The sequence below is a fragment of the Phoxinus phoxinus genome, assembly GCF_949152265.1.
Source record: "Phoxinus phoxinus genome assembly, chromosome: 6".
Classification (NCBI taxonomy): Eukaryota; Metazoa; Chordata; class Actinopteri; order Cypriniformes; family Leuciscidae; genus Phoxinus; species Phoxinus phoxinus.
The window spans coordinates 32,675,548-32,698,790 of NC_136881.1; the positions used below are offsets into that span (position 1 = coordinate 32,675,548).

Below are 23,243 nucleotides of genomic sequence, written 5' to 3' on the forward strand. Positions count from 1 at the left end.
ATTTAATCTTGGGACAACTGACCAGTAGGGATTGTGCCATAGCATTAATTAAAATAGGGGTCTTTGTATTCAGATTTTAATCAGATTTTAAGATCAGTTTTAAATCTTTGTGAATAAATATAAAAGATTTACAGGACAGTAAATGTCCTGGTTTAATGTATTTGGTATATAATATCGTGGGTGATCTGATGTTTTCTAAAAGTAATTTCGATGATATGAGAACAGCTTGGATCCCAGCTTGTTGTCACAAGTCAAAGTTGAAGTTGAATAACCATACATTTGTTCATAAAGAATACTTGAAGCAATGAAATTAAATTAAAAACAGGATTCACCCTTCATTTTATTAAACATACTTTTATACAACACGATACATTTATCAGAACATTTTTTAAATTTACTCAAAGATTAAATGCATAGATTGCTTTGTTGTGAGTTACTCAGCATCTAATTAATACATTGGAAGATATATTTTATTGAAAAGAAGAAAAACAATGTCAGTTCCGAATCACATTATTTTACCTTTGAATATATACATTTCACTAGTGCCATTTCTGTGGCATATGTTCAGATTTATCAGAACATTTTTTCATTGCAATTACTCAAAGATTAAATACATAGATTGCACGTGTACCTTGGTTATGAAAAAAAATGAATCTTCAGCATCTAACATCTGAAGATCAGCATCAATGCATTGGCGCCATTTTTGCAGCATAGAGGAATGTTCAGATTTGGCTTCAATAAACCGATCCTCATTATATCTCCAGCTCAATGTACAGAGGAAAAAAGTGCTTTTTGTAAAGCACAGAACAAAAAATAAATAACTCACACATACTCTATATGTGGGAAGAAAAACCAGTAAATGTTACAGCTACATCATAACTTGACTCGTTCTGCTTTATGATTTGAGTGAAAATATAAGAGATGTCACAGTCATGTTTTAGTAGCATGATTTTTGTGATCATTGCATCACAGCTGACAAAATAAGTGACGCTAGGGTCATCCACAAAGCTGTGAGCATACTAGCCAGGACTGGAGACCTGTTAGCTGTAAAAAATAAAAATAAAGGAAACGCACATTAATTATTGATTCATTTAAAGCCATTAAACAAAGTATTTAGAAACAGCTTAAAATCCCTTTATGGACTTCCAACCCTTCTTCCTTCCTTTCTTCCTTTCTTCATTCATTCATACATTCATTCATTCATTCATCATTCATTCATTCATTCATTCATTCATTCATTCATTCAATCAATCATTCATTCATTTGAATTAATCTGTAAATACACTGACCACTGGATTCTGTAACACTGATGGATGAGCTATTAATGGCGAAGCTGAAATTTCCATTCGTGATAGCCGTAACAAGGGTGCCTTTCACGTCTGCCACATTAGGACTGCCATTCGTGGAGTCAAACTCGAGGAGAGAATCAATCACAACGGAGCCCTTGCTGTGGAGATCAACCATGTTGAAACACAGTCAGATAATTAACTAACAAACAACTCAAAGACCAAATGGACCAATCAAATGGTCACTTGATTTACAAACTGATTAATAACGGGGTGTTTGGTAATGATTACAACTGAATGCACTGTTACCTGAACTTCCGAATAAACATGCGGAAGAATTTTGGAAACCGACTCTTGAAAACTCGAGAACACTGTAACACATAGATAAATAATCATATAAATATCATATTACTTGCATACAAGCATTTCTGTTTTTCAGATCAAAATTCGCTGCAATAAATTTAGGTTTAAAACAGACAAAAAACAAGTTTAGTATACAGTATATCACCAGTGGTATCTATTTTTAATATTGCCAATACACAACATTACTAGAGTCTACTGATATTGCAATCAACATTCATGCATCATAGGAGAAAAATATTACCTCATTGGTGATGTTATTTGACAGCTCTTTTGTCTCAGGATTACTGAGATTGGAGTAGATGTCCTTGAAGTCTTTAGCTATACTGAAGCCTAAATCAAACTTTGCAACTTTAGCAGGTGCAGGGACTGTTGTAACTGGAGTTGTAGTTTGGTTCGTAACTGGAGTTGTAGTTTGGTTCGTATTTGGAGTTGTAGTTTGGTTCGTAACTGGAGTTGTAGTTTGGTTCGTATTTGGAGTTGTAGTTTGGTTCGTAACTGGAGTTGTAGTTTGGTTCGTAACTGGAGTTGTATTTTGGTTCGTAACTGGAGTTGTAGTTTGGTTCGTAACTGGAGTTGTTGCAGGTGTTGCTGCTTTGGGTAAAATTAAAATGGAACAAAGTTCAACTAAAGTATCTCATAAAATGTGTGTGTGTGTGTGTGTGTGTGTGTGTGTGTGTGTGTGTGTGTGTGTGTGTGTGTGTGTGTGTGTGTGTGTGTGTGTGTGTGTGTGTGTGTGTGTGTGTGTGTGTGTGTGTGTGTGTGTGTGTGTGTGTGTGTGTGTGTGTGTGTTTATCATCAAACAAGAATGATTATGTCTATGTCCTTCATTTAAAGGGTTCACAAAATAACAGACAAATATCTAACAGGAAAAAAATTAATCTGTAAATACACTGACCACTGGTTTCTGGGATATCAGTAGTATTGATGGATGAGCTATTAATTGTGAAGCTGAAATTTCCATTCGTGATAGCCGCAGCAAGGGTGCCTTTCACGTCTGTCACATTAGGACTAGAGCCATTCGTGGAGTCAAACTCGAGGACAGAATCAACCACAACGGAGCCCTTGCTGTGGAGATCAACCATGTTGAAACACAGTCAGATAATTGACTAACAAACAACTCAAAGACCAAATGGAACAATCAAATGGTCACTTGATTTACAAACTGATTAATAACAGGGTGTTTGGTAATGACTACAACTGAATGCACTGTTACCTGAACTTCCGAATAAACAAGCGGAAGAATTTTGGAAACCGACTCTTGAAAACTCGAGAACACTGTAACACATAGATAAATAATCATATAAATATCATATTACTTGCATACAAGCATTTCTGTTTTTCAGATCAAAATTCGCTGCAATAAATTTAGGTTTAAAACAGACAAAAAACAAGTTTAGTATACAGTATATCACCAGTGGTATCTATTTTTAATATTGCCAATACACAACATTACTAGAGTCTACTGATATTGCAATCAACATTCATGCATCATAGGAGAAAAATATTACCTCATTGGTGATGTTATTTGACAGCTCTTTTGTCTCAGGATTACTGAGATTGGAGTAGATGTCCTTGAAGTCTTTAGCTATACTGAAGCCTAAATCAAACTTTGCAACTTTAGCAGGTGCAGAGACTGTTGTAACTGGAGTTGTAGTTTGGTTCGTAACCGGAGTTGTAGTTTGGTTCGTAACTGGAGTTGTAGTTTGGTTCGTAACCGGAGTTGTAGTTTGGTTCGTAACTGGAGTTGTAGTTTGGTTCGTATTTGGAGTTGTAGTTTGGTTCGTAACTGGAGTTGTAGTTTGGTTCGTAACTGGAGTTGTAGTTTGGTTCGTATTTGGAGTTGTATTTTGGTTCGTAACTGGAGTTGTTGCAGGTGTTGCTGCTTTGGGTAAAATTAAAATGGAACAAAGTTCAACTAAAGTATCTCATAAAATGTGTGTGTGTGTGTGTGTGTGTGTGTGTGTGTGTGTGTGTGTGTGTGTGTGTGTGTGTGTGTGTGTGTGTGTCTGTGTCTGTGTGTGTGTGTGTGTGTGTGTGTGTGTGTGTGTGTGTGTGTGTGTGTGTGTGTGTGTGTGTGTGTGTGTTTATCATCAAACAAGAATGATTATGTCTATGTCCTTCATTTAAAGGGTTCACAAAATAACAGACAAATATCTAACAGGAAAAAAATTCATCTGTAAATACACTGACCAGTGGTTTCTGGGATATCAGTAGTATTGATGGTTGAGCTATTAATTGTGAAGCTGAAATTTCCATTCGTGATAGCCGTAGCAAGGGTGCCTTTCACGTCTGTCACATTAGGACTAGTTCCATTCGTGGAGTCAAACTCGAGGACAGAATCAACCACAACGGAGCCCTTGCTGTGGAGATCAACCATGTTGAAACACAGTCAGATAATTAACTAACAAAAAACTCAAAGACCAAATGGAACAATCAAATGGTCACTTGATTTACAAACTGATTAATAACAGGGTGTTTCGTAATGACTACAACTGAATGCACTGTTACCTGAACTTCCGAATAAACATGCGGAAGAATTGTGGAAACCGACTCTTGTAAACTTGAGAACACTGTAACACATAGATAAATAATCATATAAATATCATATTACTTGCATACAAGAATTTGGGTTTATCAGATCAAATATCTCTGCAAAAAATGTAGTTTTAAAACAGACAAAAACAAGTATTTAGCATACAGTATATCACCATCTATTTTTAATATTGCCAATACACATTACCAGAGTCTACTATTATTGCAATCAACATTCATGCATCATAGGAGAAAAATATTACCGCATTGGTGATGTTATTTGACAGCTCTATGGTCTCAAGATTACTAAGATTGGAGTAGATGTCCTTGAATTCTTGAACAATACTGAAGCCTAAATCAAACTTTGCAACTTTAGCAGGTGCAGAGACTGTTGTAACTGGAGTTGCAGTTTGACTCGTAACTGGAGTTGTAGTTTGGTTCGTAACTGGAGTTGTAGTTTGGTTCGTAACTGGAGTTGTAGTTTGGTTCATATTTGGAGTTGTAGTTTGGTTCGTAACTGGAGTTGTAGTTTGGTTCGTAACTGGAGTTGTAGTTTGGTTCGTAACTGGAGTTGTAGTTTGGTTCGAATTTGGAGTTGTAGTTTGGTTTGTAACTGGAGTTGTTGCAGGTGTTGCTGCTTTGGGTAAAATTAAAATGGAACAAAGTTCAACAAAAGTATCTCATAAAATGTGTGTGTGTGTGTGTGTGTGTGTGTGTGTGTGTGTGTGTGTGTGTGTGTGTGTGTGTGTGTGTGTGTGTGTGTGTGTGTGTGTGTGTGTGTGTGTGTGTGTGTGTGTGTGTGTGTGTGTGTGTGTGTGTGTGTGTGTGTTTATCATCAAACAAGAATGATTTTGTCTATGTCCTTCATTAAAGGTTTCACAAAGTAACAGACAAATATCTAACAGGAAAAAAAATAATCTGTAAATACACTGACCACTGGTTTCTGGGATATCAGTAGTATTGATGGATGAGCTATTAATTGTGAAGCTGAAATTTCCATTCGTGATAGCTGCAGCAAGGGTGCTTGTCACGTCTGTCACATTAGGACTAGTGCCATTCGTGGAGTCAAACTCGAGGACAGAATCAACCACAACGGAGCCCTTGCTGTGGAGATCAACCATGTTGAAACACAGTCAGATAATTAACTAACAAAAAACTCAAAGACCAAATGGAACAATCAAATGGTCACTTGATTTACAAACTGATTAATAACAGGGTGTTTGGTAAAGATTACAACTGAATGCACTGTTACCTGAACTTCCGAATAAACATGCGGAAGAATTGTGGAAACCGACTCTTGTAAACTTGAGAACACTGTAACACATAGATAAATAATCATAGAAATATCATATTACTTGCAAACAAGAATTTGTGTTTATCAGATCAAATTTCTCTGCAAGAAATGTAGTTTTAAAACAGACAAAAATCAAGTATTTAGCATACAGTATATCACCATCTATTTTTAATATTGCCGATACACATTACCAGAGTCTACTGTTATTGCAATCAACATTCATGCATCATAGGAGAAAAATATTACCGCATTGGTGATGTTATTTGACAGCTCTATGGTCTCAAGATTACTGAGATTCGAGTAGATGTCCTTGAAGTCTTTAGTTATACTGAAGCCTAAATCAAACTTTGCAACTTTAGCAGGTGCAGAGACTGTTGTAACAGGAGTTGCAGTTTGACTCGTAACTGGAGTTGTAGTTTGGTTCGTAACTGGAGTTGTAGTTTGGTTCGTAACTGGAGTTGTAGTTTGGTTCGTAACTGGAGTTGTAGTTTGGTTCGTATTTGGAGTTGTAGTTTGGTTCGTATTTGGAGTTGCAGTTTGGTTCGTAACTGGAGTTGTAGTTTGGTTCGTATTTGGAGTTGCAGTTTGGTTCGTAACTGGAGTTGTAGTTTGGTTCGTATTTGGAGTTGTAGTTTGGTTCGTAACTGGAGTTGTAGTTTGGTTCGTAACTGGAGTTGTAGTTTGGTTCGTATTTGGAGTTGTAGTTTGGTTCGTAACTGGAGTTGTAGTTTGGTTCGTATTTGGAGTTGTAGTTTGGTTCGTATTTGGAGTTGTAGTTTGGTTCGTAACTGGAGTTGTAGTTTGGTTCGTATTTGGAGTTGCTGTTTGGTTCGTAACTGGAGTTGTATTTTGGTTCGTATTTGGAGTTGTAGTTTGGTTCGTAACTGGAGATGTAGTTTGGTTCGTAACTGGAGTTGTAGTTTGACTCGTAACTGGAGTTGTAGTTTGGTTCGTAACTGGAGTTGTAGTTTGGTTCGTATTTGGAGTTGTAGTTTGGTTCGTAACTGGAGTTGTAGTTTGGTTCGTAACTGGAGTTGCAGTTTGGTTCGTAACTGGAGTTGTAGTTTGACTCGTAACTGGAGTTGTAGTTTGGTTCGTAACTGGAGTTGTAGTTTGGTTCGTATTTGGAGTTGTAGTTTGGTTCGTAACTGGAGTTGTAGTTTGGTTCGTAACTGGAGTTGTAGTTTGGTTCGTAACTGGAGTTGTAGTTTGATTCGTAACTGGAGTTGCAGTTTGACTCGTAGCTGGAACCTGAGATGTCACAGGTTTTGCTGCTTTGGGTAAAATTAAAATGGGACAAAGTTGAACAAAAGTGACTCATAATTAATGCTGAAGATATACCATCATAGCTTAGCATGCGGCTAGTTAGGCTGCCAAATGCAGACTGGTAAGAAAGCAATCCATATATAATTTTTTATTAATGGTGCTTGCTTTTTGCAAGCAACAGTATTGCTATTGCTCTTTTTGTCCCGCCGAAAGTTTGACGCGCTACTCCGACCGCAGTTTTTGTCACAGACCCATGAATGAGGTGTCAAAACGTGCGGCCTCGTTTGGAATGGTGTGCTATGACTCTTATAAGAGATCGGGGGTACGGTGGCCCCAGGGGCGAAAAAGTCGCCGAAAAATCCCATAGACTTAACATTGCGACAAACTTTGACGAGTCACGGCTCAGAGCGAGGATTTCGCAGAAATGTGAAATTTACCACATTTGAAGAGGCTGGCAGGCTCTGTAAGAACATACCTCACAATGGGGTAAAAGTTGCACCCCTGGGGGGCAAGAGCGGCCCAAAGTTTCATGGGCCGTCCTACACCATAGTAAGCGATTTTGTATTGAACATAACTCTGGATCACAGTGTCATAGAGACAAGGGGGCGGGCTCATTTTACTCAGACGGCCAATCAGTCTCTCGGGATCATTGTGAAGCTATCAGGCCACAACCCTAGCAACCATTTAGAGCACCTTAGCAACAAAATCCATAGACTTCCATTGAAAGAGATCAAAGGGATATCTTTGGATAGAAGAGTCATAGAAACATGAGGGTGGGCTCGTTTGACTCGGGCCAGCAAATGGCCAATCATGAATCACATCAACACTTCCTAGCCCCTTCCTAGCAACCATTGTTGAGCACCTTAGCCACCAAAATCCACAGAGGATATCTTCCATTCTGAATGTCACAGAGGCGTGGGAGTTGGTTTATAGTATTCATACTGACAAGCAGCCTTTGGAGTCTCATTATTGGCAGCTCACAAGCCACTCCATAGCAACCAAACAAAGTACCCTAGCAACCGTTTAGCAAGACGTATATCTCTGCATCAGAACATCGAATAGAGATGGGGGTTGGCTCTTTCGACTCATGCTAGCAAACAGGACTTCCTGCATGCTACACATGCTAGCATTGAATAGCTACATGCTAATATTGATTAGCTAAGTGCTAAGTCATGCCAAGAAAATGCTGAGTTCAATGCTGAATGCATGAGAAACATGGAGTTCGGCTTTTTTGACTCAGACTGTCAACTACTCTTTAAATATCATCCCATAAACTGTATAAGCACACCATAGCAACCATATAGAGTACCCTAGTAACCATACAAACACATGAATAAGCCATATCTCAGCACCAGAACATCGTACAGACATGGTTGTTGTTCCGTACACAATCATGTGCAACCGGGTCGTGTTTTTTGCCACTGCAAGCACCATTCACATTTTCTTCTGGAAATGTACATTCTAGTTATTATTATTCTCTCTCTTTAGAGAAAAAAAGTTACTTTATTACTTTGATTTTGGACATTAATGCTAAACTGCTAGATCACTATCCATCACCAACCAAGCCTATTTGACTGCAGTGCATTTTATTTTTAAAGGAGTAAATATACTTGTAATATTCAGGCCGCATTCAGACCTGATGAAGGACATGCGCCTGGACACGACGACAACGCAGTCCTGAAAGTGTCAACTAGTCTCTCCCCTGTGAAGGCCTCCTTCCCTTTACCTCTATACAGATAAAAAGTTGTCAAAATGATTCCAGTTCCCATGGATATGTGGAAGCGACTAAAAAATGTTGTATTATGAATTTTTAAGGCCAGACAAGTCATTTGTTGAGGACAATTTGTAAAGAAAGACTACACGCCTGCGCACATATTCAAAAGTGCATAGACTGAACACGTGGTGTGCACACCTGACGTATTCGCGTTGTTGAGGTTTGAGCAGAGAGGATACAAACACTATAATAACATCTTAGTTGATAATTCAATATACCTATGTAATCCCTCCACTCGGGTCCTACTCGCCCCGCTCTGTGCGGGCCTTGAATCCGGGTCTCCAGTGTGAGAGTCAGGCGCTCTAACAAGGAGGCTAAAGACTACAGCCTCTAGCATCTGTCGCTAGAGTGCCTATTGAGATCAGAGGAGTGAGGTTTACTCGCACAGCGACTACTAGCTGGCCTCCGTTACACCTACTTTATTTTTGACAAAACATCCCATACATCCTATATATTTAACATATAAGCAGAAATTGGCAAACAAAAGCTTAGGCTATTTGATGTGACAGTAGGCTTGCTAAGTTTACAGTAAAAACTTTATAATCTATACAAAACTAGTCAACGAAATCTTCTCTAAACATTCATATTTCGTCTGTAACATATCGTTTTTATGTTATATTATATAGGGCATATAAATATTAATTTGCAGTTTAATATTGCTTATACAAAGACATTTTATATATTTTATTTAATTATATTTATTTCAACATATTTCAGTCGATTTTTACTCATCTCAGTAAAGCAATATAGTTTGGGAAAAGCTAAACTATTAGATGTGTTCATGTTCATGTAAAAATAGCATGTTTACTAATATAAGTAAACAAGTTACTGCCTGTAGTAAACAACAGCATGCATCTGTGCCATTCATTCACACATAGACACACGATTCATATTTAAACAGGCTTTTTGTGGTTTACAGACACTATTCCATATCGCTATTAGAACAAACCCCTTAAGAATAAATAACTTACTATTCACAATCCTCAGCTGGATTCGTTGCTCCTCGAAATGAAACCAAAACGTTGGTAAAATTTTCCAGGATTATATTCCTATTATGCTATTGTTATTCCTCACAGGGTCGCAAGACGACGTAAAGTACATGAATCTGATAAAACTTGATGTGTTTATCGAGTTGATGTGGGCCTTGACAGGTTTGCATGGATTGCCTCAGATCAGATAATTTGCCTTTCAATAGCGCACGCACTCTGTGGGCGTGTTCACATTAGCAGATAATGAGTTGCAATGAGAACGACTGACATCTCTCTCTCTTTTCATACAGATTACATAAACAGAGAATATTTGTTTTAGTTTTGAATTAGATAATTTAATATCAGACACTTAAATGTTCACAAAGATATATTGCTCATGCCTGTGACTAGTATTCGCTGAGTTTTGTTTAAGTTTAGAGACGTGCTCCAGAAAAAAAGTTCACGGAGACGGAGAGGCAGAAAGGAAGCACATCAATTTTTTTTATTTTACAAAAGCAAAATGTTTTGTTTCGATTGTAAGTGGACACTTAAAAAAGTAGACATTTTACGGTTTATTTTTTTCATATTCCTTAAGTCTGTATGACAGTAAATGACAGACTATTTTGCTGCTATATGTGGGAAAAAAATCCAGCAAAACGCAGCGGCGCGTTTGTCGACCCCAGAGGATTAAAGGTTTTCTGTTAGAGCGGTGTCAGTGTTAGCGGCCCCTAAGTTAATAACTAATGATCTTTGCAATGGAAGTGAATCAATCAAAACTAACTTTAGTTGTACAATAACATTATTCTAGAGCTGCTGTAAAGCGGCAGTGGCTCAGTGGTTCATGTAGGTTGTCTACAAACCGGAAGGTTGGTGGTTCAATCCCCGGTTCCAACTGACCAAGTGTCGAGGTGTCCATGAGCAAGACACCTAACCCCAGCTGCTCCCGACAGGCTGGATTGCGCCTTGTATAGCTGACACCTGACAACGCCATCGGTGTATGAATGGGTGAATGGGAGGCAACATGTAAAGCGCTTTGGAGGCCATTGGGTCTGTGAAAGCGCTATATAAATGCAGTCCATTTACCATTTTACCATTTAAAGCTGCTTTGAGACAATATATATTGTTAAAAGCGCTATATAAATGAAGGTGACTTGACTTGAATTATGATATAGGCCTATAGCTGTCCCAACAGGCTAAAGATCGATCTACCGGTATATAATGCTGGGTTGTTGTGAAAATCACTTTTTAGAAAATAATTAGAATATATGTCCCTTTCTTTTTCACAAACCTTTCTTGTGGTTATAAATATTTTATTTTTACATTTTGGTTTCTGACAAGCCCTGTCTTTTGTAATTCAAGTGCAATGATACAGAATTATTTGGAATGTACATAAGTATCACTAGATTCTTACCAATTAGACACAGAACAGCTACAATGATCCTCCACTCCATTGCAATCTTCTTTTAGCAATACGCCTAAAAAATGAAGCACACAAGTATGATGAGCTGAAGTTCAAAATCAAACATTTCTACCTTGCAACATTAAATATAGAGAAAAAAAATACACAGGGCTGGTGATCTTGATGTCACAATTTCAAAAAATATCAAGAGCTGAATAAGCAACAAACAAATGCAGTTATATTTACGAAGTATTTTTTTATTTAATAAAACATAATATATTCTACCCACTCCTTTCAAGGGTACATTAACATTTACAAAAAAAAAAAGTGCACACTTACATAATAATGTTTGTATTTTTTCCATTACATGTATACAAAGAACAACTGAAAAAAAATATTCTACTTACTTTTTAAAGATTTGGTCAAAAAGGCAATCCAGGTTAATCTGTATAGAAAAGCTTTTCAATTAAATTTCCTGTCATCCGTTAAATGATCACCTCTAATAGAGCACAGCAGACAGGGGAGATGGCATTTAAAGGGAGACCGTTTTTCTTCTGAAGGAGAATGGACCAATGAGAGTCCAAGAGTTTGTTGACAAACTTGATTGATAAGCAGTATTAAAATAATAGCTTTGTTTCCTGGTGTGTGATGGTACATGATGACAGAAGCCTGCATTTTGCATTGTCTGTTTCTATTATTAGATTATTGAATTGCTCCGTGCCATCACTAGTAAAACTGTCTTATTCATATGGAAATATGTACTTTAACACCCTTGACTGAAGTTAATGTAAAAAAAGTAAAACATTTCTTTCCTAAAATTCATTCAAATTTCATATCCAATATCTTCGCAAAAACGGGGAAAAAAAATTCCATTTACGATTATAGGAGAAAGTAAAGCCATTTCTTTTAGTTATTTTGAGAAGGTGAAACATGTAAGGCTTGGCATCAGTTGCTGATGCATTGTAGTAATCTACCGCTTCACATTACTGGCCCCAACTTTAAATATGTTTGAAGGCGCATCTTCTTTTCTAGTCTGAGTTGTTTGTTGCTGCATATTGTTTGTTTCTTGGTGTTTTTGTCTGTGCCTTTTGCTATTTTTTATACAGGTGAAACTCGAACATTTTTAGTATTGTGCAAAAGTTCATTTATTTCAGTAATTCAACTTAAACGGTGAAACTAATATATACTCATTACGTGCAAAGTGAGATATTTCAAGCCTGTACTTGTTATCATTTTGATGATTATGGCTTACAGCTTATGAAAACCCCAAATTCAAAATTAGAATATTGTGAAAAGGTTTTCACAGCTGTAAGCCATAATCATCAAAATGATAACAAATAAAGGCTTGAAATATCTCACGTTGCATGTAATGAGTCTATATAATATATTAGTTTCACCTTTTAAGTTGAATTACTGAAATAAATGAACTTTTGCACGATATTCAAATTTTTCGAGTTTCACCTGTAGTGAATTTTATTATTGTACAGCACATTGGTCAATACTCTATTGTAACTTTAAATGGTGCTTTATAAACAAAAAAACTGAATTGTTATAGGCCAGGGTCTGCATTAGCATTGAAAGTACATGATGAGACGTGAGAAATTTATGATACATTCCTGATATGCCTTTATATGACTCATAAAAGCAACAATTAAATTTCTATCATGACAACTCTCTGAAGATTTTCAGCATGGATATGACAATGTTATTAGGTCATGGTGGAATGCTGCTTTGCTGCTTCAGAGCAAGTACACAGGTTGCTACGGCCAAATACATACGCCGACACACTGCTGTGCAGTGGTGGAATGTAACGAAGTGCAAATACTTTGTTACTTTACTTAAGTACATTTTTCACGTATCTGTACTTTACTTAAGAATCAATAGTGCATACTTTTGACTTTTACTTCGTTACATTTTGCAGCAATTAATATACTTTCTACTCCACTACATTTCTACAACGTTCTGTTTCATTTTCGTTACATTATCGGATCAGTTTTACCCCTGCCAAAACGTCTTCCTGACCGTCCGTCCGTCCGTCACACGTTTGTCTCACCAGTGAAGTTTGGTTGCCGTAGTGATATATATGAGTTGCTACCAAAGATAGAATGCCAATCTTTGACCCAATCAGAGCCATATAAGGCCCTGGGCCCAATCAGATAAAGTAGGAAGGACGATAAAGCAAAAGATATATAGTAAGCTTGATGTGTAAATTGCCTAATTGTAAGCTTGTTCAGAAATGGTTACAAAAACTTAAAAAATAACGGCTTTTCCATAATTATTGAACATCATTAGGAGTATTAGCTTTTCCATAATTATTGAACATCATTATAGGAGTATCAGGTTGAATGAGTTAGAATTAATTAATTAACTGTTTTTTATTTATTATTATTTTTAGAATATAGACATTAAGAGAATAAATTGTTATGCAAGTACTTTTACTTTTAATACTTAAAGTACATTTAAAATCAGGTACTTTTTACTTAAGTAGAGTTGTCATTGTGGTACTTCTACTTTTACTAAAGTAAATATGTCTCTGGTTATTTGTACTTTTACTTAAGTACTGAGATTGAGTACTTCCTCCACCACTGCTGCTGTGAGTATGTAAGACACACTGCTGCTGCACAAATAGCATATGTAAATGACCCATTGCAGATTTATACAGGTGGAGCTGGGGAAGTCGGAGGGTTCTAGACAAACTCTGAAAGCACGCTGCAAACTGCGGTAACACTTTACAATACGGGTGCACTAATATCGTGAGCTAGAATTATAAGGTTCTATCTCCACTTTTGGTCGAAATTGAGTTTTTGACATAATCTGATCCATTAAGTGTTTATTAATGCCTGTGTGGTGTTGTTTTTGCAATTATGTATTCATTTCGTAATAACATATTTTATTAACTAATAGTGTAAATTAATGTGTTAATTACCACAATTGGTCAAAGCAATGTACTTTAACTTCCAGTTGTCTGCTTGAATTAATCATTAACTAATGATTTGCAAATGTATCATGTTATGACTTTACTTGTTGAGACAGCCCGGTCTCACCCCAAAACGTCATATACTGACGGGTCTTGACCATACGTCAACATACGACGAAAAGGGTACCCCTATAACGTCAATATGAGACGCAGACATAAGCGCACCAGCAGCGCCTCCTAGCGGTACCCTAACGCATACCTAAACCCAACCATACCCGAATCGTCACACATGGACGTTATAGGGGTACCCTTTTCGTCGTATGTTGACGTATGGTCAAGACCCGTCAGTATGTGACGTTTTGGGGTGAGACTGTGTTAGTTGAGACACATGACTATTAACTAATTGTTAAGTAATATGCCATTTATGGGGTTTGACAGTTTGCACATGCAGTGAATGTAATGTCAGAGAATGTGTTTGAAGGATGTGTAAGTTGGGCTGCACACAAATATCAGCACACCAGAATCTGACCTCCTGACCGCTGTTATACTGTGTTTAAACTGGACGAGACCAGCTGTCTACACTGGACATGACAGATCATTGCAAGTCCAGTTGTCCTTCGTAACAGAACTAGCGCAAGAGCTCGGAGTACGTCAGAAATAGAATGTGGCATCAGTTTACTGTTTTGTCGTGTAGCGTCGCGCCGCATCCAGTGTGGTATCACTGACTATAATGGACGTTCTATTATATAATTCACTTCATCACCTGATGGAGTTTTGGTTCCTTGCCACTGTTGCCTTGGCTTTTGGCTTGCTTAGTTGGAGACATTTAATATTCAACAATATTATTGATCTGCCTTACCTGGACGATGACACAATTTTCTTCTAGAAACAAACTTTATTGTATTATTTTCATGTTATCACTGTGAAGCTGCTTTGATACTATCTGTATTGTAAAAATCGCTATACAAATAAAGGTGACTTGACTTGACTATTGTCTTTGTCCAGTCTAGACACAGTGTTGAAATAGCAGAGCTCAACTGTATGTTCTCAGTGTTCCACGACCTCGAGCTTAACGTGCGTTGCATATTCCTGTGCATGAACAACAAGGTCGGATGCGGCAGTTCATCGGACTCAGTGAAATCTTGGTTGTAGATTGGAAATTGAAATCCATGGCTTAAGCCACCTTTCCACTGCACACGACATTCGCATACGATTGTCGCATTTTGCCCCTAGTGTCAGTCGCAACGGAACTTTGAAATTGGTCGTGAAGCAATCGTTACTCTTGGCTATTCACAATGGTAAAATGAATTATTTTAATGAATGTAATGCAAGCATGAATATATCCACACAAAACAAATGACCCTCAATACATCTAAAATAAAAACATAGTAGATTTTATAGAGCTAATCAATATAAATATTGATTTAATAATTATAAAATATTTTTTCTGCCATAATTATTAATTATTAACCGACATTTTACAGAAATAGCGTTTACAGAATAAAATTAAAGAGTTAAAATATTGGTAATTCTAGCCTCGCGCTCATAGTTTTGATTAGAATACATCACATCCGGTCGACCGGTCGCATATACGGCCTAGCCGCAGAAGTTCAGATATTTCAACGGATCCAAAGCTCACATCGGATCCGAATTTTCCGCATACGCATATGATCAGAACTCTCCGACTCTCCATTGGAAATGAATGACTTCCGGTCCAACGGCTGTCGTTTGTCGTGTGCAGTGGAAAGGCGGCTTTAGTGTGGATGTCAAAACCAAAATGACATATTACTTAATTATATTGGCATATTATATTTTTTAAACAGAAATATCCTATACTAAACCTAAACCAATCTTGACAAACTATATATCATTTGAAAGCTTACAATCTCTAGTTTTCATTTTGGTGACTGATTTTCAAAATACTCCTAAGGCGTGTTCAGACCTTTATTTTGAAATAGTGATGAACATGAAAAATCATGAAAGAATGGAAGAAACCTCAGTTTGTTTTCATGCCAAGAATTCAAAAGATAGCATCCATTCAATTGTTTTAGAAAAAAAGGTCTGAAAATGTTTTAAATATAAAGAAAAAAATAATAGATTCACCATTTGTCATGTGGCAGCGAGCTATAATGCACATACGTGTTCTTTTTGTGTTTCTTAGAGGTTAAATTCATTTCAAAAGCTGCCAAACATCCAATACTACTTCTGAATAGGATGTCTACTTCATAAATTGTATGAAAATTGTAAAAATAATGGTTCAGATGATCAATCAAACAACATATGGAAATGGTGGCGCCCTTATATGGGCATTAATGTCAACTAGTGAAAAAGTTTGGTACTGCGCCCAAACAAAATCTCACTGAAAGCTTATTTTTTGAGATATCAACCTAAAATTTAACTTATAACTTGTTCAGATTTTTGCCTTTTTTTTCATCTTTTTTTTTGCAGTTTTAGAGTCCACCAGGTTTTGAAAATATATCGTTTGTATAAAATATGAATAATTACATTTTTCCATTGTACATTTTCATAAACTCAAACTTCTATAACTTTTTTTTGTTTAACTGTCTTAATTTATTTCACTTCTACAAAACTCTGTCAAGTGTCTCCTTAAAAACAAGACCAATCTTACATCTATATTCCAAAGCAGTCTTGAATTACAACCATTTAAGTTCGGAAAAATAACTTAAACTTAAGAACTTAAACTTAAAAGAACTTATTTTAAAAAAGGGGGTGCTTGATAAGGGGTTAACAATTAGTTAATAGTCATGTGCCCCAACAAGTAAAGTCACAACATAATGATACATTTGCAAATCATTAGATAATGATTAATTAAAGCAAACAACTATAAGTTGAAGTACATGACTTCAACCCATTGTGGTAATTAACGCATTAATTTACACTATTAGTTAATAAAAATATGTTAAGGAATTAATACATTATGACACATTTAATTAATAACAATTAATATATGACTTAATCTATTAATAATTTAGAATCTTTATTAGTTGCAGATGCAGTAATTATTAATTCATGGTTTAGTTCTTCATGAGTCATACATTAAAGGGACAATATGTATCTTTTTAGGTATTTTATTATCTAAAATCAATATTTTTATTCATAAATATGTCCTCAATGGTGTACAAATACCTCGGCCAATTATCTGACTTATCCTTATAAATGAAGAATTTATTATCTTTATATACATGGGACGGGTAGGTCCACGGAGGCTTCCATGTAGTTCCGCCATCTTGCAAAACTATAATAGCAGAGAGGGACAACAAGTACTAAGCCAACGCGTTTCCACAACGCGTTTTCATTCAGAGCCAGCCAGTCACGTGACGTGACTGAAACCAGCAGAAACGCAGGTGCAGAGCAGTGAGAGGCGCTTGAAACTGCACCGGTAAGTTTAAAAGTCTGGATTGCATTGTTATTATGGACCATACATATGCCAAGCCACAGGAGAAGAAAACATCGTCGCCAAAAAAGTCAAAAATAGAACGTAAAAGGAAACGTACAGAAAACAGGACAGAAAACTGTAGATTACAGAAAACAAGAGTTAATGTCGCTAATGTGGCTAATTTTATATAGCTCTCCTTTTTCAAAAACAATCCATTAGCTCAAGTTGTGAATATTTTGCTACGTGCATAGAACTGTACAGACAATGAAAATTCATTGCTATTGCTAGACATAAATTGTACAAACCTCAGTCGCTTCTCTTCTCTGCCTTTGTAAACTTTCAATTCTATCAAGATCATCTCTCGTAGCTGCCGGGCATCTTTGTCGTCGTGGTATTGACTCTCGCTCTCCTCCTCTTCCTCGTCGTCCACCTCCTCGCCTAGATCCCACTGATCCACTGCCTCTCTGTCCTTTACCTCTACCTCTACCTCTACCTCTTCCTCTCCCTATTGTTGATATCTGACAATGAACATAATTCCGAAAATATAACGAATAAAGAAGGCATAACTACTAATTACAATATTTCATGTTTTTCACAGTCAGTAATTCATACTGTAACATTCGTTTGTTTGTTGTCATGTTGCAGTTTGTTTGAAATAACACACCTGTTCACATGAAGGAAAACTCGACGAAGTGCTATTAGAAGACATCCTGTCTTTTTGGTACATATCGCCTACCTGTCACGGAGCGATCTCTATCGCCTCCCTCTGGCGGCATCAGATCACTTTCCCCTGAATACTAGGACTGCAATTCCCATCTTCCACCTCCTCACACTCATCATCTACCAGCCCTGTTCCATCCCATCATCACCACACCTGTTCTCATTCTGACTCTCTCAGCACCCTTTATATGCACGCTCCCTACTCACCATTAGTGCGAAGTCTTGTTTCTGCCACGGCGTTCATTTCTAAGCGATCTCCAAATCTTCCCGAGTATTCCTGGTTCTCCGACCCCAGCCTGTATTTCCAAGGATTCTTCACGAACGTTCTCTGCCTGCCTTGACCCGCGCCTGGTAACCACTCTGATTCCTGGATCTCCCTTGCCTGTTCCCAGTCTGCCTTGTCTCTTTGCTATATTCTGTATTCCAATAAAATTACTGCAAATGGATCTGAATGTCTCAGACTCTCCGTCACACTACCGTAGATGCAACGCGCATTTGAAAAAGCGAGGCGCTGCAGAGCAAAATTAGTTTGAATGCAAAATACAAATTCACCACTAGATGGGAGTAATTCCTACTTATTGTCCCTTTAAAGGGAAGGCAGGGTTTGTCTAAAAAACTTTTCCCCAAATTTGTTTAAACTGTCTTTATATACCAATACGTAATTAAAATGTAAGTACTCTGAAAAAGAGAGTATACAAATCGAGTGTCTGTAGTCCTCTCAGGGCTGCAATAAACACAGCTACTTATTTCCATTCGGGACGAATGAAATGATTGGCTGGGCGACTGTCACTCTCCCTCGCTACCATCTACCACCCTGCTACAGGAACTGCCCACATGCGCGCACCCGTTTGACTCGAGGAGGGGAAGAGGCACGGAAGCTAGGAATAATCACAAACAATTATGAGAAAGAGAGAGAGAAAGAGCAGTCACAATTCCCAGTACCTGCCTATACAGTCAGCGAAGGCAAACAAGGCAAAAACAAGGCAAGGACCTGTCCTTGAGCCGATGATGCGGTAGGCTGCTTGTCTTAGTGTAGAGTCAACAGTGCTTTCATCGTGGAAGCTCTTACATGGAAAAACACCGTATGTTGTGAATTTGGCCCTTTTCTTTAATTTTATTTCTTTCTTTATTTCCCCATATACATATGTACTACATATCCCACAATCCCAAGTAGACTACACTACTAAATTGAGTACACTACATTACCCATACACCCCCTGGTTAAGGTCTATAAGTAGGCCTCACTTCCTTCCTTTGTTTCTTTTGCATTGGTGAGGTGTGGGTGTTTGGAGACCCAACCATGTCCTTTGAGTCCTTTCCTTAAGATGCGTTAAGTAAGTTTGTTTTGCCAATTGTATTGTTTGAATTTATTTATTTCAATTGTTTGGTTTGAGTATATACATGTTATGTTTGATGAATTATATGAGTTTGATTTCCTTTATTGTATCGTTTGTAGTGACTTAAAACCATCTTGTACATCCAATCCATCCTGTCCATCTGTTGGCATCTGTCTATTTACAACGTGTGAATCTGCAATCCATGAACTTTATGCCATGTGAATTACCCAAGACTTAATCATCTTGAACTGAAAATAAAAGAGAGCAAAGGACTGGTATTTGTCCCGTGTTTTAATCAGACACGCCATCAAGTTTCTACAACTCTGACGAACTTTGGGTATTTAACATCTGATATCCTACAAATGGTCCTTCGAGCCGGATGTAGAAATTTGGTGGAATGGATTACCATGCAAGACCTGCAATCCGACGCAGCCTAAGAAGAAGACCCCCTGCTCGTTTTGCTGATTGTATGGTGAGAGAACGTGCTCCTTCTCCCCCTTTCTCACCAACACTAGTTCATCATCACCAAACTGATCATCACCAAACCCAGTATGAAAATCCATCTTCAAGATCTGCACCATGCTCATCTGCTCATCGTGAACAGTCTCAACATGATTTACTCGATATGGATGTTAAACAAGAAATACTTGGACTTAAGGATATGCTTGGTGAGATGATGTCTAGAATGTCACAGTTAGTTGTTTCTTCTAAACATTCTGAATTTTCTGAGTCTTTTGATGAGGCTTCTGATGATGATGAAAATGCCTTTGCTAACGCATCTATTGTTCAAGAATTGTGTGCATGTATTAAGAAAGCTGAACAGAAATCAACCTGTGAGAAATGTAATTCCTCTACTGTTCCTTCATTGCTTCCATTGAGTAGGCCTAGTTCGTTGCCTCTTCCTCCTTCCTCACTGTTACGTAGTCCACCCCAACATATGCACACACATGAGATAACACCACAACTACAATCAAGTAGTATGTTACAACCTTCTATTGTTCCATTGGCTCCTGAGCCTTCTAATAGTCATTCCCTTCAAGTGCAAACATCACCAGTGTTGGTACAACCACCTGGTTCACCACAGCCTGGTTTACCATGTAGTCCCTTTTCCCCTTACATAGCTCATACTCAGTTATCCTCACAAGTAACATCAGCACAATTACCACCTCAGCCTCGGTATGCTGTTTCCCAGTATTCACAGCCATTAGGACCATCTTCTAGCTTGGCGATTCCTCATGTATCCTCAGCTAATGTAGGTCCTCATATTCAATCACAGTCTGTAGGTCATGTAGGGAATCCTGTTGTACAACATCCTGCCCGGTACATTCAACCAATTGTTCCCACTAATCAAACAACTGCAATTCCATTTCTTCATCCTTATCCATATTCCCAGCCATATTATGCTTCATATCCTGTTCCTTCCTATCCTACTTCTCGTGTTCAGGGACCTTCCTTTCCTTTCTTGGTGAATGATGACCCCCAAGAATTTGCAATGTTGCAGTTAGCTTTGACAAATTTGTTGCCACTCCATGAGCCAGAACATTACAAATTCCATATCTTGCTGGATCATTTAAAATTTTCGCCAGCTCATGACCTAGCTTTAGCTTATGCTAACGATCCTAGGCCTTACAGTATGGCTCTTTTGGCACTACAGCAGAAATATGGGCAACCTCACCAATTAGTTTTGAGAGAAATCAAAGCCATTCTAGCTCTCCCCAAGGTGAGACCAGGTGACAGCAGAGCATTTAGCAGCTTCGCACTAAAGGTTCGAGCTTTGGTTGGCATGCTCCAATCTTCGGGCCAAGACCAAGTTAAGTCCGAATTATCTTGTGCTTCTCATGTACAGCAACTACTCAGTAAACTGCCCACAGAGCATGTGACCAACTTTGCCCGTTATGCCCGTACGATCCTAAAGGGTCAAAGCTACAACCTGATTAACTTTTCCGCCTGGCTCCAAGAAGAGGCTGAGTGTCAAGCAATGGCTGACCAGGTTAGTGACTTTCCAAAACCACTCCTGAGTAGACCTCAACCAAAGTCCTACGTTAACACTCGAACTGTCTTGTACGGAGTCAATGGAAATTCTGTTGTCCCAAGATCCACAAATAAGCAACCCCAGAATTTGAGAGATGGAGAATGGAGTTCCAAGTATTCATGTGCATTTTGCTCCAGTAGAGATCACTTTATTGGCCTGTGTCCCTCTTTTAAATCTTTAGAAGACACCAGGAAGGATGCATGGATTAGAGAGAACAAAAGATGTTGGAGATGCGGGCTTAACCATCTAGCTGTCAACTGTGACCTGAAAAAACCTTGTCCACAGTGCAAAGGGAGACATCTGGGTATCCTTCATGGAGTTAATTGCCGTGACCAGGATAACGGTACATTCTATCTTAGTCGCCTTGGAGGATCTGGCAAGGTACTGCTTAAAGTTGTTGAAGTACTTCTCCATTATAAAGGAAGATCCTTGCAAACCTATGCCATCTTGGATGATGGATCAGAACGTACCATGTTGCTACCTCAAGCATCTGATTATTTGGGCCTCAATGGGGTAACTGAGTCTCTAATTGTTAGAACTGTACGTCAAGATACTCTTGCACTTGAAGGCTCTTCTGTAACCTTTGAAATATCCTCCATGGCCAATCCAGAAAAGAAGTATTCCATTTCCAATGCCTTTTCTGCTGCAAGATTGGGGTTGGCAGAACAGACTTACCCTGTTGAGATCTTGCAGAGACGTTTCAGACATCTTCGAGACTTACCCCTTCCAGCCTTTGCTAATGTCCAACCACTTATTCTTATTGGTGCAGACTACCCACACCTGATAAATCCAGTTGATCAGGTGCATTTTGGGCCTCCTAAATCCCCAGCTGCAATTCAGACCAGGTTAGGCTGGGTACTTCAAGGCCCAATACCGATTCCTAACAAAGATGAGATGCAGTGTCTCTTTACCATAGCTAATCCACTAGAAGAACTTCGCCATGATGTGGAGAAATTATGGAAAGTAGACATCCTTCCTTTCAGAAATGAGAAAGTCATTACTAGGTCCAAGCAGGACCAAGAAGCTATGGACTTGTTGGCCTCCAAGTCTAAAAGAATTGATGTGGATGGTGTGCAAAGATATGCCACTCCGTTATTGCGTGCTGCCTCCGCCATGAGGTTACGAGCCTCACCAAATGCAGTTATGTCTTCCCTCAGATGTATTGAGCGACGCCTCCAAAGAGATCCTAAAAATGCTGCTGTGTATGACCAAGAAATTGCTAAGCTGGAGGAGTCCGGTTATGTTTCCAAAGTGGAACTTTCTCATGACTCATCTAATGAATCATGGTATATTCCTCATCATATTGTGGAGCATAACGGGAAAAAAAGACTAGTCTTCAATTGCTCCTATCAATATAAAGGTGTGTCACTTAACAGTCAACTTCTTCCTGGTCCACAACTGGGCCCTTCCTTACTTGGTGTTTTACTCCGGTTTCGTCAGTGCCCAGTGGCAATTAGTGGGGACATAAAATCTATGTTCCATCAAGTAAGGCTACTACCAGAAGATCGTTCTCTTGTACGCTTCCTGTGGCGCAACATGCAGAGGTCAAATCCACCTGACATCTACGAATGGCAAGTTTTGCCCTTTGGGACAGTATGTAGTCCATGTTGCGCAACATATGCTCTACAAAGGCATGTCCATGATCATCAAGAAGGATATGAAGATATAGTGAATTCTGTACTTCAGTCATTCTATGTGGACAACTGTTTAGAGAGTTTCCCAAATGTGCAAACTGCTAAGAACTTCCTAGACCGAACACGTTCTTTACTGATGAGTGGAGGATTTGAAATCAGACAGTGGGCAAGTAACCAGCCTGATGTTGTCAGACATCTTCCTCCTGAAGCCAGGTCTGAGAGTGCTGAACTGTGGATCAATCAAGATCGTTTGGATCCTAAAGAAGGAGCTCTGGGTCTGAGTTGGCACTGTCCCTCTGATTCATTAGGGTATCGATCCCGAAC

At 38.2% G+C, this 23,243-nt stretch overlaps 1 protein-coding gene across 3 annotated transcripts; it reads right to left on the minus strand.

Moving 5' to 3' along the window:
• Nucleotides 1–310: 310 nt before the first annotated feature.
• LOC307000806 (uncharacterized protein) lies at nt 311–11,425 on the minus strand. 3 transcript variants are annotated; one of them, XM_079616674.1, is made up of 15 exons: nt 11,290–11,425; nt 10,895–10,958; nt 5,722–6,749; nt 5,434–5,495; nt 5,116–5,285; nt 4,445–4,815; nt 4,158–4,219; nt 3,840–4,009; nt 3,158–3,528; nt 2,863–2,924; nt 2,545–2,714; nt 1,891–2,240; nt 1,596–1,657; nt 1,290–1,447; nt 311–1,044 (listed from the first exon to the last, which is right to left on the minus strand). In XM_079616674.1, exons 2-15 carry the CDS (start codon nt 10,932–10,934, stop codon nt 959–961), a joined length of 3,162 nt encoding a protein of 1,053 aa, XP_079472800.1. In that variant the 5' UTR covers nt 10,935–10,958; nt 11,290–11,425; the 3' UTR covers nt 311–958. The 3 variants fall into 3 exon arrangements, with proteins under 3 accessions (XP_079472800.1, XP_079472799.1, XP_079472801.1); XM_079616673.1 differs by having other exon boundaries at nt 3,158–3,531; nt 4,445–4,818; XM_079616675.1 differs by lacking the exons at nt 2,863–2,924; nt 3,158–3,528; nt 3,840–4,009 and having other exon boundaries at nt 4,445–4,818.
• Between the last annotated feature and the right edge of the window lie 11,818 nt (nt 11,426–23,243).